The sequence below is a fragment of the Mobula hypostoma genome, chromosome 12 (assembly GCF_963921235.1).
Source record: "Mobula hypostoma chromosome 12, sMobHyp1.1, whole genome shotgun sequence".
Classification (NCBI taxonomy): Eukaryota; Metazoa; Chordata; class Chondrichthyes; order Myliobatiformes; family Myliobatidae; genus Mobula; species Mobula hypostoma.
In genome coordinates this window covers 41,609,797-41,633,868 of record NC_086108.1, presented here as the reverse complement: position 1 = coordinate 41,633,868, position 24,072 = coordinate 41,609,797, and the positions used below count along the sequence as shown (strand labels likewise).

The 24,072-nt window shown below is 40.1% G+C and overlaps 1 protein-coding gene across 9 annotated transcripts in view; it reads right to left on the bottom strand.

Moving 5' to 3' along the window:
• The window catches only part of nr5a2 (nuclear receptor subfamily 5, group A, member 2), a 205,718-nt gene that overhangs the window by 74,118 nt on the left and 107,528 nt on the right, over window positions 1-24,072 (bottom strand). For all 9 annotated transcript variants that reach the window (XM_063063887.1, XM_063063896.1, XM_063063895.1 and 6 more), the window contains one exon: window positions 11,596-11,715. In XM_063063887.1, coding sequence (XP_062919957.1) covers window positions 11,596-11,715 — 120 coding nt within the window. The remainder of the gene's footprint in view (window positions 1-11,595; window positions 11,716-24,072) is intronic.

Here is a 24,072-nt window from a genome sequence, read left to right as displayed (position 1 = left end):
GGCTGAGGAATACCAGATGTTCATTAATCAAAGTATGCAAATACCAGAGAAGTGCAACACTTGTAATCTGGCAGTCGAGAAAGCAGTTGCTGTTCCCCAGCATCAATGTAAATTGAGTACTAATGTTTGGCAGAGGGAGGCTTACTCAGGGAAAACTACGGCAAGAGTAGTAAATTGGTACTATCTCAAAGGATCCTTTTGTTGTTAAGAAAATAGACTGGGGCTACTTTAAATCTACACAGACACTGCTTACCTGCCATATACATAGCAGCAAAATTCAACTCCAAAATTCTTAGAAAGGGTGTGCAGGAATGAATTTATACTTGGCATTTTTGATGTGCATTTATCAGCCAGCCAGGTTTTTCACATCAAATTAAAAAGGCTCTTATGCAGAAGGTTAATTAGCTATTTGATCCAAAGTATTGATTTTGAGAAGAAAGTACTTAGCTGAAGGAGGGGAAATTTTAGAATTCACAATTTTGAAGAATCATTGGGAAGATCTAGAAAGTTGAGCAAGATATTTATTTAAATACTTAGTCACCAATCAAATCACGTTTGAAATGTTGTCTTAATATGATACCAGATCGGAACAGATGTACAATGACATGGAAGAGATATGAAGTGTTTCTCTTTTCTGTAAGCAGCAGTTTCTCTTATCTACAGGAGAAAGAAATCGGAAAAATTCTCGAGTGTTTCCACGTAAGGTGAATGGTCATATTAAGATTAGAAATGAAGCTCCATGGTACAGCATATCCCCAGACTAGAACCACTGCTGTCAAATCAGATGCTATAACAGAATCTTGAAAATGTTTTGTTTTTGAGTTTCCCTTAAGTTACCAAGTTTACTGGTCCTTTAGCAGAGACGTTATTTGTGGACAAAGGCCTGTACTATATTCCTAGACCTATTTGTCCAAAGGCCTAAGATAATTGCCTCAGTCTCACCTGTGAACCTAATCAAGACTAATATTGATTATTTATTTGTAGTCGTTCCATCAATGATGGCGCAAACAAAGTTATGTATCGCTTTCCCCTACTGTCATAGCAGGTATCAGTGGAGCTCAAGTGTGGTCAACATGGTTAAATACTGCAATCAACGGTGAGTTGAATCTGCCTGTTGCTTGGTGAATCAAAAACTTCCCTAATTGCTCAATCTCTGTTAACTCATTGATGTATAAAATGAAGATTTGAAAACATGTAAAGTGATTAAATGATACTGTGGTTTTGTGTTCAAGCAGGAAAACTTCTCAAGATATATCAACTTAACTTTAAAGCTGTGTTGACTTAGTCAATAGAATTTTTAAAAAAACTCAAAACAACTTAATATATATGAAAACAGCGATCTTAAGCTATAGTGCTGTAATACCTTACAGAAAAGCATCAAAGCTTTTAAAATCCCTCAGGCTCTTGTGAATAAGCATCAAAGCATTGGGCCTTAATTATAAATAGCCTGCTGTTATGATACCAATCAAAACACTAATAACACTCTGCAGCAGACAATGCAACAAGACAAAAATTGTTATTCCTTTTATTTAGCCTTTGGCTGCTTTTCTAATGTCACACACAATATATCAAACCTAGCATTATGTGCAAACTAGCTAACAAACAAAAGCCTGTGGTAGAAATTGCACTGATGATGCAGAAAACTTCCTCAAGAACTATTGATTAAGTAAGAAAAGAACATGCCAGTCAGGGCCAGTAATTTAAACTGCAGCTTTCTTTAATTACCTTAAAGAGTGGTATGAGAGTGTCACATTTTTATTGCTGTATTTTTTGTAATGCTCTGGAAACACAGAAGTGATTTGTTGGCTTTTGATCAAAATAACCTCTCTGGGAGTAAGATCTTATCAACGACGATGACTTGAAGACTGTATGGTTCTTCAGCACACATGGCAGCACTATAGAACAGTGCCTGCATCTTTATGTTTATATTATATGAAATGTCACATTCAGTCTCAATTGTATGACTACAAAAATCACATAATATGAAGCTCTACTCCAAACACTCTGATTAGTGACTCCTCAGGGCTAAAGGCCCAATGCACGCAATAGTGCACCAGCTATGAGTGATCATTGTAGGAGGAAGAAAGATTTTTATAAGAGAGGTGGAGTTAGGAAACTCATTTTTGATAACTAATAATTCACATTTGCCACAAATAATGAAGCAAACAGAACAGCCAATCTCCACAACATTTAGACAGACGAAGTTAGTAAGAGGCAGTAACATTTCTGAGAAATAAAAGACTGGCAAAGGCCATCTACAATGAGAGAAGCTCTCCCCACCTATCTTTAACATTATACCGAATTACCACTGCTAAATACCGCACGCTCAATATCCTGGGCTACACCATTTGCCAAAAACTTGGCCCGATGAATCACAGAATTACGACAAAAGACTGAATGGTCAATTTCAAGTGACTCACAACCCCTTAAACTCTCCAAAACTTTTTTGTCATCTATTACAGTCAGCAGTAGGATAGAATACCCTGCATCTGCCTGGATGAGAGCAGCTCCAACCACATTCTGGAAGCACAACACCTGGTTAAAGCTAACCAAAACATTTGTTTACTCAATGCATGTCCTTGCTGACCTAAACTAACACCCGGTCCTCACGTGAAAACTCCTTTGCATCAATCTTACCCATTCTTATCTCTGGAACTTCTGACAACACTGCATTCCACACTGAGTTTCCTTCATTCCCTCCCTGGCATCTTTCATGGACCACTGTTAGCTCATAGTTGCTCATTTGCCCAGGCTTCATGTTCTCCGCTTCCTTCACAAAACCCTTACTGTTATGTTTTGTAACTACAGAAGCTTCTCAAAAGAAAAACACAGGAACCCGTACAAATGTATATACTTACTTTAGTATGGCCCGCACACGTGACATAATGACATATGCCATTCACGAACTTCATACATATAACCAATAATGAATTATGTAACCAAAGGATGATTAATCAAGCAGTATATTTATAACATTACTCAAATATTACTGAACTATTGAATTCACTACATTTACACCATCTCTTTCAACAAAGTCAACAATCCTCCTTTGGGCAATTCCTCGGAATGTGATGGCATAAAGTACCTTTCAACACTTTTCTGCACTGAGGGTGCAACACAAGTCAAAGCTAAACAGAAGACATGCTACAGAGCTTTGATTTTAGGTGTCTGCACAACTAAAAGTAATTAGTGAATTGTAGGTTAATATATATCACATTGCTATTTTGTTTTAGATCACAATCAAGCTAATGGAAATTCAGAAACATTGTAAAGCATTTTTGTTGATACCCAAACAGCTAGAATTCTGCCAATAATAGTATTATTGAAGTTTGTTGTGTAAGTGATGTCACACTTCAAGGTCTATTATGTACAGATCAGAAAGTAAATTAAGTTTGAATGTGAGGCTAAAATAGTAACTTAGCTGAAGGAGTGAGAAAGAGTGCGAAAGACAGACTGGGAGAGAGAGCCAGTCTCTTGAAAAAAAGCGACAACATAAAACACGAATTGGTTTTGGATGGATGATGTTTTTATAGAGTGCATTCTTTAGGTACAATATTAGCTATGCCATACTAAGTTAATATAGGAAAGTCATTCCACATTTAAAACTCCTTAACTGTTCACTCAACCTAGAACAGTGTCCCAGAGATGTCCTAGGCTGAATTTGTTAGGGAGATTATTGCCTCAGAATCATGGAAGAACCCAGGTCAGTGATGAACAATACTGGCTCTCCATACCCTACAGGTAATAAAATTTACCTCACAACACTCCTTTCAGTGTCAGACCAAGTCTGGAACCATTGTAAGGAATCCTTCATATTGAGATCCACAAGCCACACACACACACACAGTATCTTGTTAGTTGATCTAAGCCAGTGGTTCCCAAACTGTTATGGGTTATCGCCTCCTTGTCTCCCAGACCCCATCCCCAGCACCCCACTTTCTCTCTCCAGCCATTACATAAAAACTGTAAAGAATGTTAATTTATGATGCACAGTGAAAGAAAATAGGAACTGCAAATCCAAAGCAGTGATAAATAATTGCAAAAAAAAAATTCAAGTTTATTTAAAGCTACAAATAAAATTATTTCTTTATTTAACTACGGTAAAATAATTTTCCTCAATTTTAGGGTGTACATTAATCGTCCAACTGTTCACGGATTCATTGCTTTTTCACCTGGATGGGCTTGGCTCAGTGATATCAGCTGCTTGACATCAGGCTGAATAGTATTCAGAAGGAGACTCACATCCCGATCCCCACTTTTAGTCATTTGCAGACTGTTTTCTTGCTTTGAAAGAAGTCAGATGACTGCATTGAAACCGTATTCTACTAAATATGATGTTGGAAAGTCAATAAAGAACTTCTTGACCTTTATCTACAGTACAGGATAGCATTCTGAGATTTCTTTCTGCAACCATAAGTCTTGGTATGATTTTTTTGAACACTGGCTTCAGCTCAAAGTCATTTTGCAGCAAGATCAATTCATTCTCCATCCTTCCTATTAATTCCTCATCACATGTTCAGGAACGGGTTTATTCCCAGTCCAGAATTTGGATGGAGAGAAGATCCTGAAATCTCTCTGACATGTCCTTATGCAGCTCACCCAGGAGAACACAGTTTACTTGAAGATCATCAACTGGTATTCTTTCTTTCTCTTCCAACTCAGAGAAGCTCAGAAATTGGAAAAGATCATGACAGCCAATGAAGCACTTAAATAGGATTAACTTCTATGGAGAGAATTAATTTAACTTTGATAAGATCCACATCATTTCCTTGCAAATGAAGTTTGATTTAATTAAACTTTGAGAGTAATTCTGTCAAATAAGCAATGCTATGCCTAATATTCTTGAGTTGATTACTGAATGAAGCATTTGAGTCTTCAAAGAATTTTATCACAGTTTAAAAATGCACAGAAAAGCATCGCGGGCAGTTTCCCTTCGAAACTATGTGTACACCAGGAAGCATTCAAACTGTTCATCATTATTCTCAATACAAAACTCTTGAAATGGTTGAGAATTGAGAACATGGGACTTGATTTTATTTACCGCTATGATAACAGCATTTAATAATTTGTGCAGCCGTCACTGAGGCTTTTTGTGACAAAATGGTTGTCTATGAATTACACAGTGATTGGTAAATATATAGATATGTTGACTCAACTAACTGCAGAGCAACTTCTGATGTCCTTTGTATGTTGAACAAGGGGTCTTCTACATTCTCAGACATTTCATCTATTCAACTTTGAAAAGAGTTGTCACTGAGCAGAATCACTTTAATTATTTGGTCTGGTGACTTGCAAAAACATACTCAGAACCTCCCTTACTGCTGGCAGAATCAGTTCTTCTCCAATTGTGTGGGGCTTTCCAGATTTAGCAATGAGCAATGAAATGTTGTTTGAAGCACGCAAGCTATTACTGTTTTGTTGTGAGGTGCTGGCAAACATCTTTTGAAATGTTTTCCATTTCCGAAGATTTTCACTAAGTGACTGAAATAAGCCAGGTTCTTGTTTGCTTTATCAGAGTGTATTCTCCTTAAATGTTCAAGCACCTGGATATTTCAATGCCTCATTTGAAAAAAACTATTTCACGCAACAGACACAAAGGCTGCTGTTGGTTGCTTGGTGGCGGTATAAATCCATATTTTTAGTTACGCCGCACTACACTGCCTACACTTCTAAAAATTGCATTCACCAGCAATTTTTATGTGTGTTGCTTGAAATTCCAGCATCTGCAGATTTCCTCGTGTTTGCGTTTTTAAATTCACTACTGTAGAGCCTCTTCTGGTGATGCCTATGCTAAAGAAGTTTAAATCTTCTCTTCGACGGGAGTTTAGTGAAACCATCTCTCACTGCTCCCCATCTATAATTTATTCCAAACCTAACCAGTTCCCCTCTACCACCACTCAGCTCCAACTAGCGGAATTAGTCTTCTTTAAGTTAGTCCTGATGAAGGGTCCCGGCCCGAAACGTCGACTGTACCTGTTCCTATAGATGCTGCCTGGCCTGCTGCATTCACCAGCAATTTTTATGTGTGCTGCCTACACTTCTCTTGTTTGGTCTGCTTTCACTCTTTTCGTTGTGGATTAGTGACCATGATCAATAGCCTATTTTAAGTCCAAGCTCAAGCACTGTGGTCAATAAAGGAGAAAATTATGACATCATCACAGATCAGCCAAAACCTAACTCTGCCTGAAGGTACGTAAAGTGGGGCCACAATATTTCAGTTGTGCCATAGGCCAGAGAAATTTGGTCAAGACCATTTGAAAGGGCAGATTCTGAACTATACCCCATTGAATGCTATAGCCTAATTCACAGAAACTGAGTCATTGCATGATTCGAGTAGAGGAATTGTACCAGCTAACATTGTACTACGTAGTAAATGGCAATAATGCGCGGGCCGGGAAATAACACATTTTCTCTAGTCCAGATTTCTCATGATATCACGAATACAGAAGTGTCATGTTGCTTTTCAGAAACTATAATGTGCTTCAAGCAAATTTAAGAGAACAGTTAGTTAGCAAGTGATGAGGCGACCATGTGATCATCGTAATCAATTATGAGACACTGGGGATCAAATATTTATAATAAATAATTAATTTCTTAAATTAAGTCTGTACTCCTTCAACTTCTGCTCTTGCTACCGAGTGCCACACACCACCATCCCCTTTATTTTCATTGCTGCTTTAGAAACTCCCACTTTGGGAATCACCGATTTAAGCCATGCTCTTATTCTGGTCATGATTGCAGGAGGAGTAGGAGGGATGGCATGCAGGAGAAATTAGGCAAACATGTATAAAAGAGGAGAGAGAGGAGAGGGAGGGAGGGAGGGAGGAAAGGGGGAGAGGGAAAGAGATAAAGGAAGAAAAAGGAAAGAAATCATAAGACTGACTGAAGTGGAGCTCACACCAGCCTGTGAAATTTTTCTGAATATATTGTTATCACTGGAGTTAGGCAGATTTAGTTTTGTTTCTCAAGAACCAAAACTCACCTTCTGAAGCTTTGCTGCAGTAGTCGGCAGTCAATAATCTGAATTAGATTTAATTTTGGATATATTTTGTTCTTTCAAGTTATTATATTGCACAGAAACCTTATTGTGCTATTTGATGGCAATTACAGGTGTCCCCCGCTTTTCGAACGTTCGTTTTACGAAACCTCACTGTTACGAAAGACCTACTTTAGTACCCTGTTTTCACTTTCAGAAGGTGTTTTCACTGTTAGAAGAAAAAAAGCAGCACGTGATAAAAAGATCAGCGCGTGAAAAAATCAGTGCACGATAAAAGGCAGCGCACGCCCCGAGCAGCCGCTCTCCCCAGATTCAGAACTGCATTCTCGCCGGCATTGCTTTAACACGTGCCTGTGAGCAGCCATTTGCAAGATGAGTTCTATGGTATCGGAAAAGCCTAAAAGAGCTCGTAAGAGTGTTACACTTAGTGTAAAACTAGACATAATTAAGCGTTTCGATTGTGGTGAATGAAGTAAGGACAAAGTGAGTTTGGCTTGTGGAAGCTGACGAACATGATGTTGAAGAGGTTTTGGCATCCCATGACCAAGAACTGACAGATGAAGAGCTGATGCAATTGGATGGGAGTTGTGGAGTGGGGTACAAGGAAGGGGGCCACAGAATGCCATTGGAAGAAGAGTCCCTGCTGCAAGAAGTGCAGATGAATGGCTCCAAGGAGGAAGGGCTAATACTCCTGAGAGAGAGCCAGTTTGTTCCAGATGGACTTCGAGGGAAGTTCAGAATGTGGCGGGCGCTTTCACGCAGATCATGGGTCCGGCGTGTGAGTAAGAGAGTCACCTCCAAATACTCCAGTACAATCTCCAATGGTCAAGTACACATTGGATTGGTTTAACTGTAGTGCAATTTTTATTTTCTTTTCCCTATTAACTGTTTGATAAAGCTGAAATTGGTAAATATACTTTCTTTATAATTTTATGCAATGCATGATCTGCTATTTCTTGCTGACCAATAATTGTGTATGGGTAGTATTTACACAGCATTTGCTCACATCAAGGTTCCTTTAATTGGAACTTCACGACATTCCTCCTTGGTTGAACCTGGATGACCCTAGGTTCTATACTGACCCTAGATGTATATTGTTTATGAATGGTGGCCTTCTCACTTCTGAATCATGATAATAGAGTTAGCTAATGAGCTGAGTTTGTACATGAGCCCTGGTGAGAGGGCTTACATTTGTGGGGGCCATCGTCCGGGGATTGTGGATGCTGTGTGACTCCTGTTTTAGGATTGATTAAATGGTTTGTGTTTTAAGCCAGTGGTTAGGCTTGTGTCAGGGAAAGTGATTAAGGTACTTTATCATGGATTCCACAGAGATAAAGGTTCAATGTGATTTGAAGCGGTTATCCACAGATAATGCTTGTGACCTGAACAGGGTGGATGTCCGAACTCCTGACGAACTGCTACTGAGAGTGCTGAGTTCTTAAAAGTGTTGGGAAAAATTAAGCTAATTGAACACTATTTTGACCAATCATCTGGTAAGGATGTTGTGTTGGTCCAGACTAGCAGTGATGTAACTGAAGTTGTGCAGCCTGATGGCCAAGACCTGAAAGTCGTGAGTTTGAGCCCCAGCCGAGGCAATGTGTTCTGTCCTTGAACAAGGCACTTAATGCCACATTGCTCTGCGACGACACTAGTGCCAAGCTGTATGAGTTCTAATGCCCTTCCCTTGGACAACATTGCTGTCGTGGAGAGGGGAGACTTGCAGCATGGCCAAATGCTGGTCTTCCATACAACCTTGCCCTGGAGAGTGAAGACTTTCCAGGCGCAGATCCATGGTCTCGCAAGACTAACAGATGCTTTTATTTTATGTGCAGGAGACCTTGGAGAGGCAGGGTCATGGGCAGTCCATATTTTTAGAGAAGTAGGGCATGTAGCTGAGGGTAAAGATTTTGAAGACAAGTTGTTCTCGCTTCTGTAAAGAGTTGTCTGTTGGGAAAGGTCTAATGTGTCCTTCAGCGGTTGATGGAAATTCTGAGCTAGTTTCACCTATTAAATCATTGGTTGCTAAACGCCAAAGTTATTGTGGGCTGAGAGATTTCATTTTGGGTATATTTTGTTCTTTGAAGCCTTGCTGCAGTAGTTAGCAGTCAGCAATCTTGAATTAGATTTAATTTTGGATATTTTTTGTACTTTGAAGTAATTATATTGTACAGAAACTTTGTTGTGCTACTTGCTAGATATTTGCTATTTTGAAAAGTCAATTCTGTGTGTTTTTTACTTTATAAATCATATTGATCTCACTATAACACAAAATAAATCACTTTCTTTATTCAAGATAGATGCTAAAATACTTGAGTGAATGGTATACCATTCATGGGGTGTATGGGGTGTCAGGGAGGGGTAGCACCTCTGGTGGGGGAAGATGTCACATCCTTTTCAAGGTAGTTAGTCCACCTTTGGTCCCCACCTGGCACTCAGCTCTCACCTGTGGCTCCCTGTAGCTACTTGCATTCAATAGCGGCCATACACCGGGCAACGGCTTTGACAAGCCGGCTAAACCAGGTGAGGGTAGCCGATGGGTCTCAAACCCTCGGTGAGATAGGAAGTTGTCTATCCCAGCATGTGAAGACAGACTCCGGCGGATTGAGCCGACAAGACCAATGGAAGGTCCAATGGTCAAGAAGGCGGTCTCTGCAAGCATCGTGGAATGTGTAGAGCAGGACAAGACACGGAAGACGTCCTGGTCATCCACGCGCCTAGTCCCATCTCCAGCCGTCTTGACTCTGTCTTGCCCCTGGATCCAGATGGGAATTGGGAAGAGTGAGGCTGACGCTGTGTAATTCTCCCTCACTTAAATCCAAATCACGCGCTAGTCTTGACACTATCATAAAGGTGTCGAGGTCCTCATCGACGTTGACGATGGACGAACACACAATAACATTCATGGACAATGGCAAGATTTGGCGACAGGCAAGATTACAGGAGGAATGCTGGACACCCAAGAGATGAGTGAGCAATGTCATCAGATGAAATCTCAAAATGACATGAAACAAGAGTTGGCAATAAGGATACCCTTCCAGTTTTAATGACGAAAGGTCTATTATAGTGCCTTTCACAGTCTTATGCTTTTCCAAAATGCTTGTATTACATTATCATACTGTAATGGTGAAGTTAATCTTCCACAAATAACAATTTGATAATGATTAGAAATGTTTTGTGCCCCTGGATGATGGCTAAATATGTTCCAGAGCACAGAAAATAACATTAATTTGAAATGGTGCCATGGGATCTTTTAAATCTACCCGAGACAGCAGATGATCCTCGTTTAATGAACCAGGTGAAAGATGCTAACTTGGACAGAGCAACACTCAGTCTGTACAGGAGGCGTCACTGCTTAAGTACCCGGAGAAAGACCGTAGCCCTTACACTTCTCACCCAAAAGCATTAACAGTTTCTAGTTGATTTGCAGAGGATACATAAAGATGCAGCATTTACCAATAGCCCTTTCAAAGCATTCTGATGTAGCATAACACATGCTATGAGGTAAATGTGTATGTATTTTGCAGAAGTTGTCATCAAAATTCTAGAATGCACTGGAGACTGGGCTATTGACTACTTTGTGGGCCCACCATTGTAATCCCCTTGGTTAGCTCAAGGTACAGGTACTACCGAGCAAGAGATGGATACAGTATCCTTCACAGGTTAGATTGTCGATCATTGGGTTGGTGATTAGGTAAATGGTTATAGAGGATCAGGAAATTTGGTTACTGCTCTGGCAGATGATGATACTGCCTAGGCCAATCAATGGGATCATGAAAAGGATTACAAGGGGCATAATTTGTGATTGAAAGGATTAGAACTGAAAGAGATAAAAGCCAATTATGTGATTTACTGAGTTCCTGGTCTGGTGCTGGGTTATGAAAACCTGATCGTTTGACACTTCTGAGATATTGTTGACTTCCAGGTTGACTTGATTTAATTTCCTCTTCAATCTCTAAAAAAGAGCTTTGAACAAGTGATGAACTGTAACTGTTGCCTATATTGCATTGATTGCCCTGAGAGGATGGAAACCATTTAAAGAACTACGTTGCTAGATAACCAGGTAGCCAGTAACCTCAGAAGACAGCAGAGAAACAACCTCAGTGGGGTTAGTGTCACATATAGATTAGATTTCACTAGAATACATTATTGAATTGGTTAGAGTTTTATAACAATCCACCAATTTTTGTCAGATATTGTTTACTGGCAGTGGTTTATTTTGTTCTCTGTCTTTTTTAAATGGAATTAAAATTCTCATGGATGGGGCTATTGTGTCAACTTTTAGATTACTAATGCTGTTACATGAATACTGCGCTACTGTTCTATTCCCAATTATGAGACAGCCAAAATTAAATAGTTTTGCTATCAACAACAAATTCTGTTTGCACAATGATGAATATTACTATGCTGGAAGGTATTGATTTCAGTTTTCTTACCACTAAAACAAATATTGGCAGTATGTCATGTTTGGAAGAAAGCAAAATTGAATCACTGTACATTCCAATCGGCTTTAAAGTCAAATATTTTAAAGAGGTCAGAGAAAGGTAAATGGACCACAAAAGCCCTTGCAGTCCCCTCAGTGTGTTGCATTCTGCACTCACCTGTTGCCCAGTAACAAGGAGGATTGCGCCTTCTTTCCAATGTGCCACTTGCCTGTAAATGTGATCCAAGATTAAAAGCTCACTCCAGCAGTTCTGAAGTAGTTTCATTTGGTCGTCAACCTGCCAAACACAAAAAAATACATTTGGTCTGTGCTCAATTCCCCAAAATTTACTGCTTTGATAGATAATTGCGAAGAGCAGCTGCAATCCACCAGTTTGCATCAGCAATGAAATGACACGCATGCAGGCAGAATAATTCCAACACTATTTCATTGCATTAGACTGTACTTTAAAAGAAGCACTGGAATCGAAAGCGTTGCAAACTAGATTGATGATAGAAGATTGAGGAAGGTAGGGCAGTAGACGTTGTCCATATGGACTTTAGTAAGGTACATGGCAGGCTGGTCCAGAGGTTGATGCACATGGGATCCAAGACAAACTAGCTCATGGGATCCAAAACTGGCGGGGTGGAGGAAGGCAGAGGAGAAGAATGATGGAACAATGCTTTCCTGATTGGACATTTGCAACTAGTGCTGTACACAGGGATTAGTGTTGGGACCCATTTAGTATACTATATATTTTAACTATCTGGATGTGAACGTGGGATGAATGATTAGCAACTATGTGAATGACATGAAAGTTGGTGGTGCTGTGGAGAGCGAGAAAGTTGTGCAAGGATTTAGCAGGACAGATCAGGTGGAAAATTGGGCAGAACACTGGCAGATGAAATTTAATTTTGGGAAGTCAAATGGGAGTAGGGTATATACAGTAAATGGAAGAGAACTAAGGAATGTTGAAAAACAAAAAGGCTTTGGGGTTCAAGTCCACAGTTACCTGAAAACAGATTCGCAGGTAGATAGGATGGTGATGAAGGTATATTCTGTAGTTGTCATTATAAGTCAGAGCACAGAATGTAAGAGGTGGGATGTTGCAACTTTGCTCAATACTGGTTAGATCACACAGAGTATTATGTGTGGCTTTCATCACTACATCACAAGGAGTACATGGTTGTCCTGGAGAGACTGCAGACAAGATTTGCAAGATGTTGGCTGGATTGAAGAGTTTAGTTAGAGGGAAAATTGGATTTGCTGGATTTGTTTTCCGTGCAGCAAAGGAGATTGAGGAGTGATTTGATATAAACCAAAATTAAGAGGCACAAACAGGTGAGATAGAGTTTTTTTCTGTATGTCAGGAAAATCAAAAACAAGAGAGCATTGGCTTCAGATGAGAGGAAGGAGAATTTGCGGGGAAAGGTTTTTATTGAAACACAGAGTGTGATTGATATCTAGAGGTCTCTGCCAGAGGAGATGGTGGACACAGATACAATCAGTACCTTTAAGGGGCATTTGAATAGGCATGGCGCAGAAGGATGGTAAAGAAGTGAGACAGATCAGATGGTTGAGTGGGGTTGCAACAACAACCTTGCATTCAACACCATTAAGACCAAAGATTGTGGATTTCAGAAAGGGGAAGTTGAGGGAAAACACACCAGTCCTCATCGAGGGATCAGTAGTGGAAAGAGTGAGCAGTTTCAAGTTCCTGGGTGTGTCAACACCTCTGAAGATCTATCCTGGGCCCAACAAATTGATGCAATTACAAAAAAGCACCACAGCAGCTGTATTTCATTAGGAGCTTGAGGAGACTTGATATGTCACAAATTTCTACATATATATCATGAAGAGTATTCAAATTGGTTGCATCACCATCTAGTATAGGATTGAAAAATGCTACGGAAAGTTGCGAACTCAGCCAGCTCTATCATGGGCACTACCCTCCCCAGGATTGAGGAGATCTTCAAAAGGCAATGCCTCAAGAAGGCAGCATCTGCCATTAAGGACTCTCTTCACCCAGGACATGACCTCTTCTCATTGCTACCATCAAGGAGGAGGTGTAGGGGCCTGAAGACACATGCTCAATATTTCAGGAACAGCTTCTTCCCCTCCGCCATCAGATTTCTAAATGGACATGTACACTACTTCACTATTTATTTTGCTTTTATTTAATTTAAATTTTATATATATATATATAGTTATTTTTATTTCAGTGCAATTGTGAACAATAGCCAGATCAGAAATGCTGATCAAGTCAACCAGTTCTCAAAGGGAACTCTGGTAGGCCAATCAGATGGTTCACTGCTGCTCAGCGATAGAACACAAAAAAATCATGTGTACAATTAAGAAACATTAAAGAATAGTAGAAATACTGGAGTCATGATGATCATGACGAGCCTGTTAATTTATTATGTATTGCTGCCACAGAACAACATATTTCGTGTTCCATGCCAGTGAACCTGACTCTGAAGAATACATACATAATGCAGTTAAATGGGATTAGCATATACGAGCAATATGGTTGGTATGAACATGGTGGGCTGAAGGCCTTTAACAGCTCTATAACTTCAATTATATATCCAGATGATCGATTTCTTAAAACAGAAAACTGGTTTTAAGGTGTGTTAGCATACCACCAAATATATTGGGCATATTTTAATAACTGAGCAGTCCTCAAGTTATATTTTAGTGGGGAATATTAATAACTGAATTATGTAACTAGTAACACCTGACAGGTGATCAATAAATAGTTATCTGAAATCTATATATAGTCTGGGCTTGGAATATTTTGCTGCAACTTTGTAAGTACACTATGCAAATGAATTTAATCTAAAATATTTGTTCTTCAGTTACAAGACTTCAGTAATTCATTTTGATTTTCTGTACCCAAAACGTCAATATTCTTAAAATCTGGAAATGCGGTGAGTGATACCTAACTGTAACGCTGCTTGGGTAAAATTCATTTGCATTACCATAAAGAAGGAGGTCATAATTTGAAAGGCAAGGTCTGCTTCTGTGATATTCAAAATACACTAGCCTTGCCTGATCTGTGGGTCAAGGGAGTTGGAGGCTTCATTTTCCCGAGTGGGAAGTCCTTGATGTTCAATCCACATATTTCATTCAATGATGATGCCATATGATGCAGGGTCCCATCTAGTCTTTGTTACCCCTACTGATCACCTCCACACACACTCATCCTGCAGGACAGAGCAAAGTGGACTCAGCCCAATACATTCCAGGCACGTTACTCCCCAGGATCTACAGGAGGCACCGCTTCAAATAGGCAACATCTGTCATCAAAGATCCCTGCCATGCAGGCCATGCTATCTTTATGCAGCTAAAGTTTGGCAAGAGATACAGAAGCCTGAAGTACTACACCACCAGGTTCAGGAAGGTAAAGTTATTTCCCTTTCAAGTTCAGATTTAAATGGGTGACCCTTTATTTTTCCAAGCATTTCCACATGAGAAAACAAGCTTTCCACTCTGCCGTGACCCGTCAGCATCCCGCTGATTACATCATGGAAAATAATCAGCATGTGACATGAGGCTGACACTTCAGCACAATGGTTAACATAGCACTTCACAGCGCAAGTGATTGGATTCAGTTCCTGCTGCAGTCTGTAAAAAATTTGTACATTCTCCTTGTGACTACATGGGTTTCCTCTGGGAGCTCTGGCTTCCTCCCACAGTCCAAAGACATATGGATTAGTAAGGGTTAGCAAGTTGTGGGCATGCATTGTTGGCACCGGCATGTGGGCTGCCCCCAGCAATCCTTCGACTGTGTTGATTGTTGAGGCAAACAATACATTTCACTGTATGCGTTGATGTTTCAATGTACATGTGACAAAAAGCTGATCTTTAATCTTTAATATTCAATCTTTGAAATCAGACGATAGAGTCAATTATCTAAAATGTAAAAAGCATTCAACACCTTTAGTTTAAGATTTTCCCAAAGTCTGAAAAAAATATACATTGAGCATTTCATCAGATTTAATTAACATTTCATCTCCAAATACTTTTATTTCCTGAGAATAGAAATCATACAGATTGTTTCAGATCCTGAGAACCTCAAAAAGACTAATCTGCTAAGACCTCCCAGGTCATATGGTATCTTGCAAACTGCTCAAAAGTGCTTGAAAAATCTATGAGTTCATTAGTAGTGTGTCACTAGTACAATGATAATTTTAAATATCTTCTATGATCTTTTACCAGTTTGTCTCTGCTTATTTGTACTTGGACAAGGTGAGAGATGAGGAAAACCATTTTTTGTACCATGTCAACTTTAACCAGTTGTTTGGCCACTTTGTTTTGTGGGTTTCATGTCAAGTATTAGGAGATACACACATAGTGGCAAATCCATCCACAGTCAATAACAGCAAATGTTCTGTATATTCACATCAGCATGCTGTACTTTGCCTCAGTAATTCATTCAAAATGGAGAATAAATCAGAGGCAAATCAGCATACTGATATTACCAAATTGTGTTTATAACTACTAACTATGAACATTCTGAAAGAACCAAATGTATCCAGATAATAGAAATACTTAATTATGATCATCAAGTTAGAAAATGCTTATTTCATTGGCCAACGGTCTGTTTGATTTCCGTTCAGTGAATCTTGCAAGCAGAGTTACCAGAGTCTGGCTGCATCCCAGATGTTAAGGAGATTCTTGTCTGGTGCTGCAGACATGATCCTGTGAACATACAGCTTTACTGGTGGACTTTTCATTGTAAAGTATATTTCATTGAGATTAATTGTGAATAGAACTGACATGAAGTTTAAATAAAATCTCTAGGACGGTCCAACTTAATTCTATGTATGAAAATTAGCTAGATCAGTTAAATACTTCATTTTGTTTTATATACAATATTGAAAATTCAGTTTCTCAGCTTGCTCATTGGTGAGGAATGGAAGTGCAGGAAGAGGATGGGGAAATTCGGAGTAATGAACCTAGGGAGAAATAGGCAGAAAAATAAACCCCTCACTAAGTACTTACTCAGCTGAAACCTCAACTGGTATGTGATTTGCAACAGCGTATTTAAGAACTTCCAATAGACAGAAACTCTGTACCAATAACTGGAGAAAGACCCTTCATTGTCACCTGGACCAGACGGACTACACCCCTGGGTTCTAAAAGAGGTGGTTGAAGAGATTGTGGAGGCATTAAAAATGATCTTTCAAGAATCACTAGATTCTGTAATGGTTCTAGAAGACTAGAAAATGGCATGTGTCACATCCACTCTTCCAGAAGGGAGGGAGGCAAAAGAAAGAAAGCTAGTTACTCTGACCTCAGTAGTTGGGAAGATGTTGGAGTTGATTATTAAGGATGAAGTCTCAGGGTGCTTGGAGGCACAAGATAAAGTAGGCCAAAGTCAGCGTGGTTTGATCAAGGGAAAATCTTACCTGACAATCTGTTGAGATTTTTTGAAGAAATAACAAACAGGATAGACAAAGGAGAATTGGTTGATGTTGTGTATTTGAATTTTCAGAAGGCCTTTGACAAGGTGCAACACGAGAGGCTGCTTAACAATTTTTGAGCCCATGGAATTACAGGAAAGATATCAGTATGGATAAAATTATGGCTGATTGGCAGGAGGCAAGGAATGGTTGGCTTCCGGTGACTAATGGTGTTCCACAGGGTCTGTGTTGGGACCAATTCTTTTTATGGTATATGTCAATGACTTGGATGGTAGATTTGATGGCTTTGTTGTAAAGTTTGCAAATGATACAAAGATAGGTGGAGGGGCAGGTAGTTTTGAGAAAGTAGAGAAGCTACAGAAGAATTTAGACCGATTAGGAGAATGGACAAAGAAGTGATTGATGGAATACAGTGTCAGGAAGTGTATGGTCATGTACTTGGTTAGAAGAAATGAAAGGGTAGACAAATAAACTCTTATCAGTTCCAGCTGGGTACAGGTATCGATTTTAACTGAGATTTCAATGACAAACTTTTCCATATTCATTAGCGATGATGCCTGGGCATGCCTAGTCCGATGGTATTTATACCCCGATCATCCATCCCTCCTAATTGGTTAGTCCTCATCCAATCAGGTTTCTGCTTTCCCACCTTATTTACAAACGTAAATTTACAAGCTGGAAATCAAATTCCAGCTCTTACTTAGAGAGAGACCTGCACCTTTGTTAAAATTCTTTTTCTCTATTTTTATTTCAATGGCGTCCTTCACCAGGCAGTCCCAAAAGTCATTGGTGTGGCACAGTAGTTTTATGCCATCGAAGTCAATCCTATGGCCATTGCAAATGCAATGTTCTGCGACCACCAATTTCTCCGGAAACCCAAAAGGATCTTCTTCTGCGCTCCTGATGCGGGTTTCCACTGTGCATCCCGTCTGGCTGATATTTGCTGTTTTGCATTCACAGGGAATCCTGTAAATGCCTGCCATCCTGAGCCCCAGGTCATCTTTGACCCACATTAACTGTGACTTGAGCTTCCTAATGGGTTTGTGGATGGTATTAATCCGGTATTTCTTCAGCATCCTGGCGATCCTTGCAGAAACTGTGGAAATATAGATGGAGGACTTTGAGGAGAGGGCTATGAGTTCATCGCTCTTACGTCCCAAATGCTTCTTCAGATACATTGATGACACCTTCGTAGTGTGGCCTCATGGACTCCAGGCACTCCAACAGTTCCACAAACATCTGAACAGCAACCAAACATTCAATTTATGATGGAAATGGAGAAGAATGGTTGCTTCCCATTCCTGGACATTCTAATACGATGGAAACTGGATGGTAGCCTCAGACATGGCATCTATCGGAAAACCACTTACATGCACTTATACCTCAACAATAACAGGCACCATCAAGCCTCCCAATCCTACTTTGATTAACTGTGCGAGAACTATTTTGAACCCAAAGGGAAATAAGATAATTACACATGACATTCCTACAAAATGGCTACAAGGTGAAGGAAATCAATTGGGCCCTTAACAGGGCTGAATGAAAAACCAGGAACTCTGACAATGAGGAGGAACTCATCACTACCACCTGTCTTCCCTATATTTGCAAGGTTTCTGCAAGGATCGCCATTACCCTGAAGAAACACTGGATTAATATCATCCATAAATCCATAAGGAAGCTCAAATCATAGCTTATGCAGATCAAAGATGATCTGGGACTCAGCACGGCTGATGTTTACAGGATTCGCTGTGAATACGGGACAGAGCATATTGGCCAGATAGGACACATGGTGGAAGCCTGCATCAAGGAACCGTTTGGGTTATCTGGAAAAATCAGCGGTAGCAGAACACTGCATTCGCAATGGCCATAGGATTAGCTTCGATGACACAAAACTACTGTGCCTTGCAAATGGCTTTTGGGACCACCTGGTAAAGGGAGCCATTGCAATAAAAGTAGAGGAAATGAATTTTAACAAAGACAGAGGTTTCTCTCTAAGTAAGAACTGGAATTCGATTGTAAATTGGTGGAACAGCAGAAACCTGATTGGATGAGGACTAACCAGTCAGGAGAGACAGATGACGGGGGTATAAATACACCAGACTAGACATGCCCAGGCATAATCTCGGATGAAGATGGCAGAGTTTGTTATTGAAACATTGGTTAAAATCAATATCAGTACCTAGCTGGAAGCCCGAGAAGAGTTTATTCGTCAAATACACCGGGAGAGCACTAGATCCTTTTTCAAAAGGTAGACTATTGTCTAAATGGAGAGAAAATACAAAAACTGAGTTGAAAAGGGATTTAGGCATCCTTGTGCAGGATTTCCTAAAGGTTAATTTTCAGGTTGAGTCTGTGGTGAGGAAGACAAATTGGATGTAATGTTGAGACCTTATAAAGCACTGGCGAGGCCTCACTTGGAGTATTATGAGTAGGTTGGGCCCCTTATCTTAGAAAGGATGTGTGAAATTGGAGAGGATTCAAATGAGGTTCACAAAAAGAATTCCAGGGTTGAACGGCTTGAAGAGTGTTCGGTGGCTTTGGGCCTGTATACAATAGAATTCAGAAGAATGAGAATTGAAACCTATTGAATGGTGAAGGGTCTTGAAAAAGTGGGTGTGGAGAGGATGTTTCTTATGGTGGGAGAGTCCAAGACCAGAGGACACAGCCTCAGAATAGAGGGGTGTCCTTTTACAATGGAGATGAGGAGACATTTCTTCAGCCAGAGTGCGGAGAGTCTGTGGAATTCATTGCCACAGGCAGCTGTAGGGGTCTAGTCTTTATGTATATTTAAGGAAAGGTTGATAGATCCTTGATTGGTCAGGGCATGAAGGGATAAGGGGAGAAAGCAGGATATTGGGGCTGAAAGGAAAATTGGATCAGCCATGATGAAATGGCAGAGGAGACTCGATGGGCCAAATGGCCTGATTCTACTTCTATATCTCATGGTCTTATGGTCTTAAAAATATTCTAATTATGCTTAATAAGTGAAAAAACATAGAATTGATCATTGTGTTAAGGAGAAGGGAGAGAGAAAATAAAAATCATATTGCTCTATTCCGCAATAATTAAGTACTGATAAAGTGAAGTCAAAAATTCGAACTCAACTGGTCATCTGGCATAGTGACAGTTTGACTTCACTTTCAACATCACTTTCTAAGCTCTAAGTAGAGCAAACATTGCTTTGCAGAAATCACAGATAATAATTAATAACAACTTATGATGATTTCTGAACTCAACTGGGTCATGTACAGCTGTCAAAAAGGGTATAATACTGTGTCACAACCAATCCTCCTGGCTCTGCTGTCTCCTGAACTCTTTCCATTACCACAGGTGCCATTGGGGCAGAGGTGTTTAAGGCTCCATCCCCTCTTGGAAAAATCCGTCAGGAGGTGGGCCACTTCCCCAATAATCCACCCTATTATGGTGCATTGCTTGACATGCTAAATTACCCCATTCTACATCACTCTCATTGTCATTTCTCGTACCAAATGCACGTATCACTATTAATATCACTCATCATTGAACCTTTGGAACATAGAAGGTTGGGGGGGGACTTGATAGAGGTATTTAAAATTATGAGGGGGATTGACAGAGTTGACATGGATAGGCTTTTTCCATTGAGAGTGGGGGAGATTCGAACAAGAAGACATGAGTTGAGAGTGAAAGGACAAAAGTTTAGGGGTAACATGAGGGGGAACTCCTTTACTCAGAGAGTGGTAGCTGTGTGGAACAAGCTTCCAGCAGAAGTGGTTGAGGCAGGTTCGATGTTGTCGTTTAAAGTTAAATTGGATAGATATATGGACAGAAAAGGAATGGAGGATTATGGGCTGAGTGCAGGTCGGTGGGACTAGGTGAGAGTAAGATTTTGGCACAGACTAGAAGGGCCGAGATGGCCTGTTTCCATGTTGTAATTGTTATATGGTTATATGCTAATTTCCCCATCACTATAACCACCTATACATTTAAGAAGGTATTGTGGAGTTTCCACTTAGTCCCTTCTAACTAATTTTCCCACCCATCACTTTCAAAATGAGTCAAAGTGATTCCATGTCATTGTCGAAGTTCAGGGTTGGGTGGAGGAGGACACAGAAGGAGGCAATTTTACTGATTTTTTTAACAAGGTAAAGATTCTCCTGGCTGGCCAAGGAATCTCCAGCTGAAATGTGATGTAACTCACTTTTGACACAGGATTAGAGGAGTTAAAAGTACTGCTCTGAATGAGCTGCTTAGCTTGGTAGTGATCACTGAAGAGACCTACATCTTAGTGGTTGTCCCCCACTGAGCACCCTCTTCAAATACTGTTGCTGCTGATTCTAATCCCCACTTCTGGAGATACTTGTTATTTCATGCTCTTGCTGCTGCATCTTTCACCAGGGTCACCTAAATAAAGGATATTCTCTGATACAATTCTTACTAAGTGTTCACTAAAACAAGCAGCAATGACGCTGGAAATTCTCTGGTGGACTTGATGTACACACTGCAATTTTTATGCTATTCTATCGTGGGAGGTCATCTTCCTCCCTTGGACATCATGCACCAGGTTTTCTAATGCTGTCCAGGAAGCTTGCTGCCACCTCCCTAGTCAGTGAGCTATCCTATAGCATTCTTCTTTACGGCAGCTGTTGCACTTCTCAGTTTCAGTAGGCGTGCCATGGAATCGTAGACCATTGCCACTCGGCCCTTCCGCCGTGCAGCACCTGGTCGATAGCTTTCCACACCAAGGTGATTCAAGAGCTCAGCTAGACAATTCTTCAATGCATCTCATTTTCTACCCTTCTCTCAGGCAATGCATTCCAGGTACTGAATACTCTCTGGGTGAAGAAGCTCTGCCTTATGTCCCCTTGAAACCTCTTTCCACTTACCTCAAATCTATGTCCTCTAGTTTTATCTATGCCTGATATGGGTTATTTGCAGACTGCTCTATCTTTATGCACCTTGTAACCTCGTCTGCTCCAATGAGAACAGACCATGTTTCTTCCATGTCTCCTCATAACTAAAGTGCTCTATTTACTTATTTGGAGATTCTGTGAGGGGCAGGCCGTTTTGACCCAATGGACTGCACCTCCCGCAATCCACCTATTTAATACTAGCGTAATCACAGGACCATTTACTGTGATCATTTAACCTACCAACCGGTACGTCTTTGGACTGTGGGAGGAAACAGAGCACCTGGTGGAAACCCACATGGTTTATACACAAACTTCTTGAAGTCCAAACTACGGAACGTCCCAAGCTGTAATAGCATCACGCTAACTGCTATACTACTATGGTGCTCTCTATTCTTTCTATACCCTGCAGACCAAAACAGCACAAAGTATTCCAGATGAAGTCTGACCAAAGTTTTGGAAAATTGGAGCAAAGCCTTCCTGTATTCAACATCCCATATAATGAAGTCCAATATCCTACAGCCGCACCAGACTTTGAGGTGAGAGGTCCTGGGTTTGAATCCGGCTGGCCCCTTGCACGCTTTCCATCTGGGTTGTTTCTACCCTGTGGCCAAATAACACAGTCTTTGTGCATTTTGGAGAATGCTGTTCTACTTTAAAATTTGTTCACACAGAATGAGACATTATCATTTGGTCCTGTGTATCATTTCCCTTCACCAAATCTTATCCCTCATGGACTGCACCAAATATCTCCTTAGCTCTTTCTACCCACTCGTACAGCACCTCACCAAACAAAAAACTCAAAAGATTTTAAAGTTTAAGCATAAAGTATTAAATCTGCTTTTTGATTGAATAGAATTGAATTGAATGATCTTTATTGTCATTATACATAGGTACAATGAAACTCTGTTTGGCTTACTCTCAGGCAATTAAATAAAGCAGTCGATAAAAACAAGACAGTAATAGAAAAACAGTATTAAATAGGTAGGTAACAGAAAATAAACTGCAGCAGCACCAGAATATCACAGTAATGCACAAAGTGCCGTTAGTGCAAGTATTTGAGTCCTTGTGTATGCATGTGTGTGCTCACAGTTCCAGTCATTGTTCTGTGGGAGTGGTGTGAGGGAGGCCACAGCTCTGGGATAGAAGCTGTTCCTCAGTCTATTTGTTCTGGCTTTTAGTGTCCTGAACCTTTTGCTGGACAGCAGTGGGTCAAACAGGGAGTGGCCGGGGTGTGTGGTGTCTCCGGTTATGCTGATTGCTTTCCTCCTAAGTCGGCTGGAATTCCCCCCCCCCCCAATGTAGTTGCTACCTGCCTCTGTATGATGTTTCCACTATCTTTTGTTCCCCTTTCATGTTTTGTTTTTATTTTCTCTTGTTTGAGGTAATAACACAGTAGTTTCACCCAGAACTTTTCTCAGTTCAGTCAAACGTTCACTCATTTTTACAACTTCCGTTAGTTTGTTTTGAATAAGGCCACACATTGTTGCAACATTAACTATAATCTATTTGAAATATCAGCAACTAGTAATCAACCTGCTTTGAAGTCACCAATATTATTGATGGAATTAACGGATGACTCTGATTCCAATTGGTAGTAAAAGACATCAAACAGAACATTGAACAATACAGTCCAGGAACAAGTTCTTCAGCACTCAATGTTGTGCTGAATGAGTCAAAATTTCTCTTTGAAAGAGCAGAAAAACCTGGTTCATTACCTAGTCACTGAGTGAAGTTTCTGGATTTAAAACACAACCTACATGATTGAACAAAACAAAATGTTAATCTACTTCTTCTTCGGCTGACCTGGAAAGTGATTGTTCCCTTTTCTACTCCTCTTCAAAAGCCTTATTACTGTGAAGGAGGTAAAGTTCAAGAACGCCCTTGGGCAGGCAGGGGTAAAGAGTTAGCTTAGAATAAATGGAGTCAAAATTGTCCTAAAATCAGTCAACGTGCCCCTCTGTTCATGCTTGTTCATTTTGCATGATTAGTATCAGATCTTTTTCAATGTGTAAAGATGCTTAAAAATTTTAATGCTTTTTCTCTCCAACAAACTGCAGAATGAAAGTGTTTATTAACACAATGAGATTGTAACTGCTAAAATAGAGAATTAACACAAGTAAAGGGAAAGATTTGGGAAAGGGATAAAAAAAAATGAAAAAATTAAGTAAATAAGTACATAGGGATTGGATAATTATGTCTGCGGGCAGGAACAAGCACGAACAAATTGGGATATAAACACCTACAATGGTTGGTATATAGGCTTGTATGCAACATTTTGGACCAGTGGAAATGGTCCAGAAGGGTTGTATGGAAACTATTATTACCATTTTTCTTAAC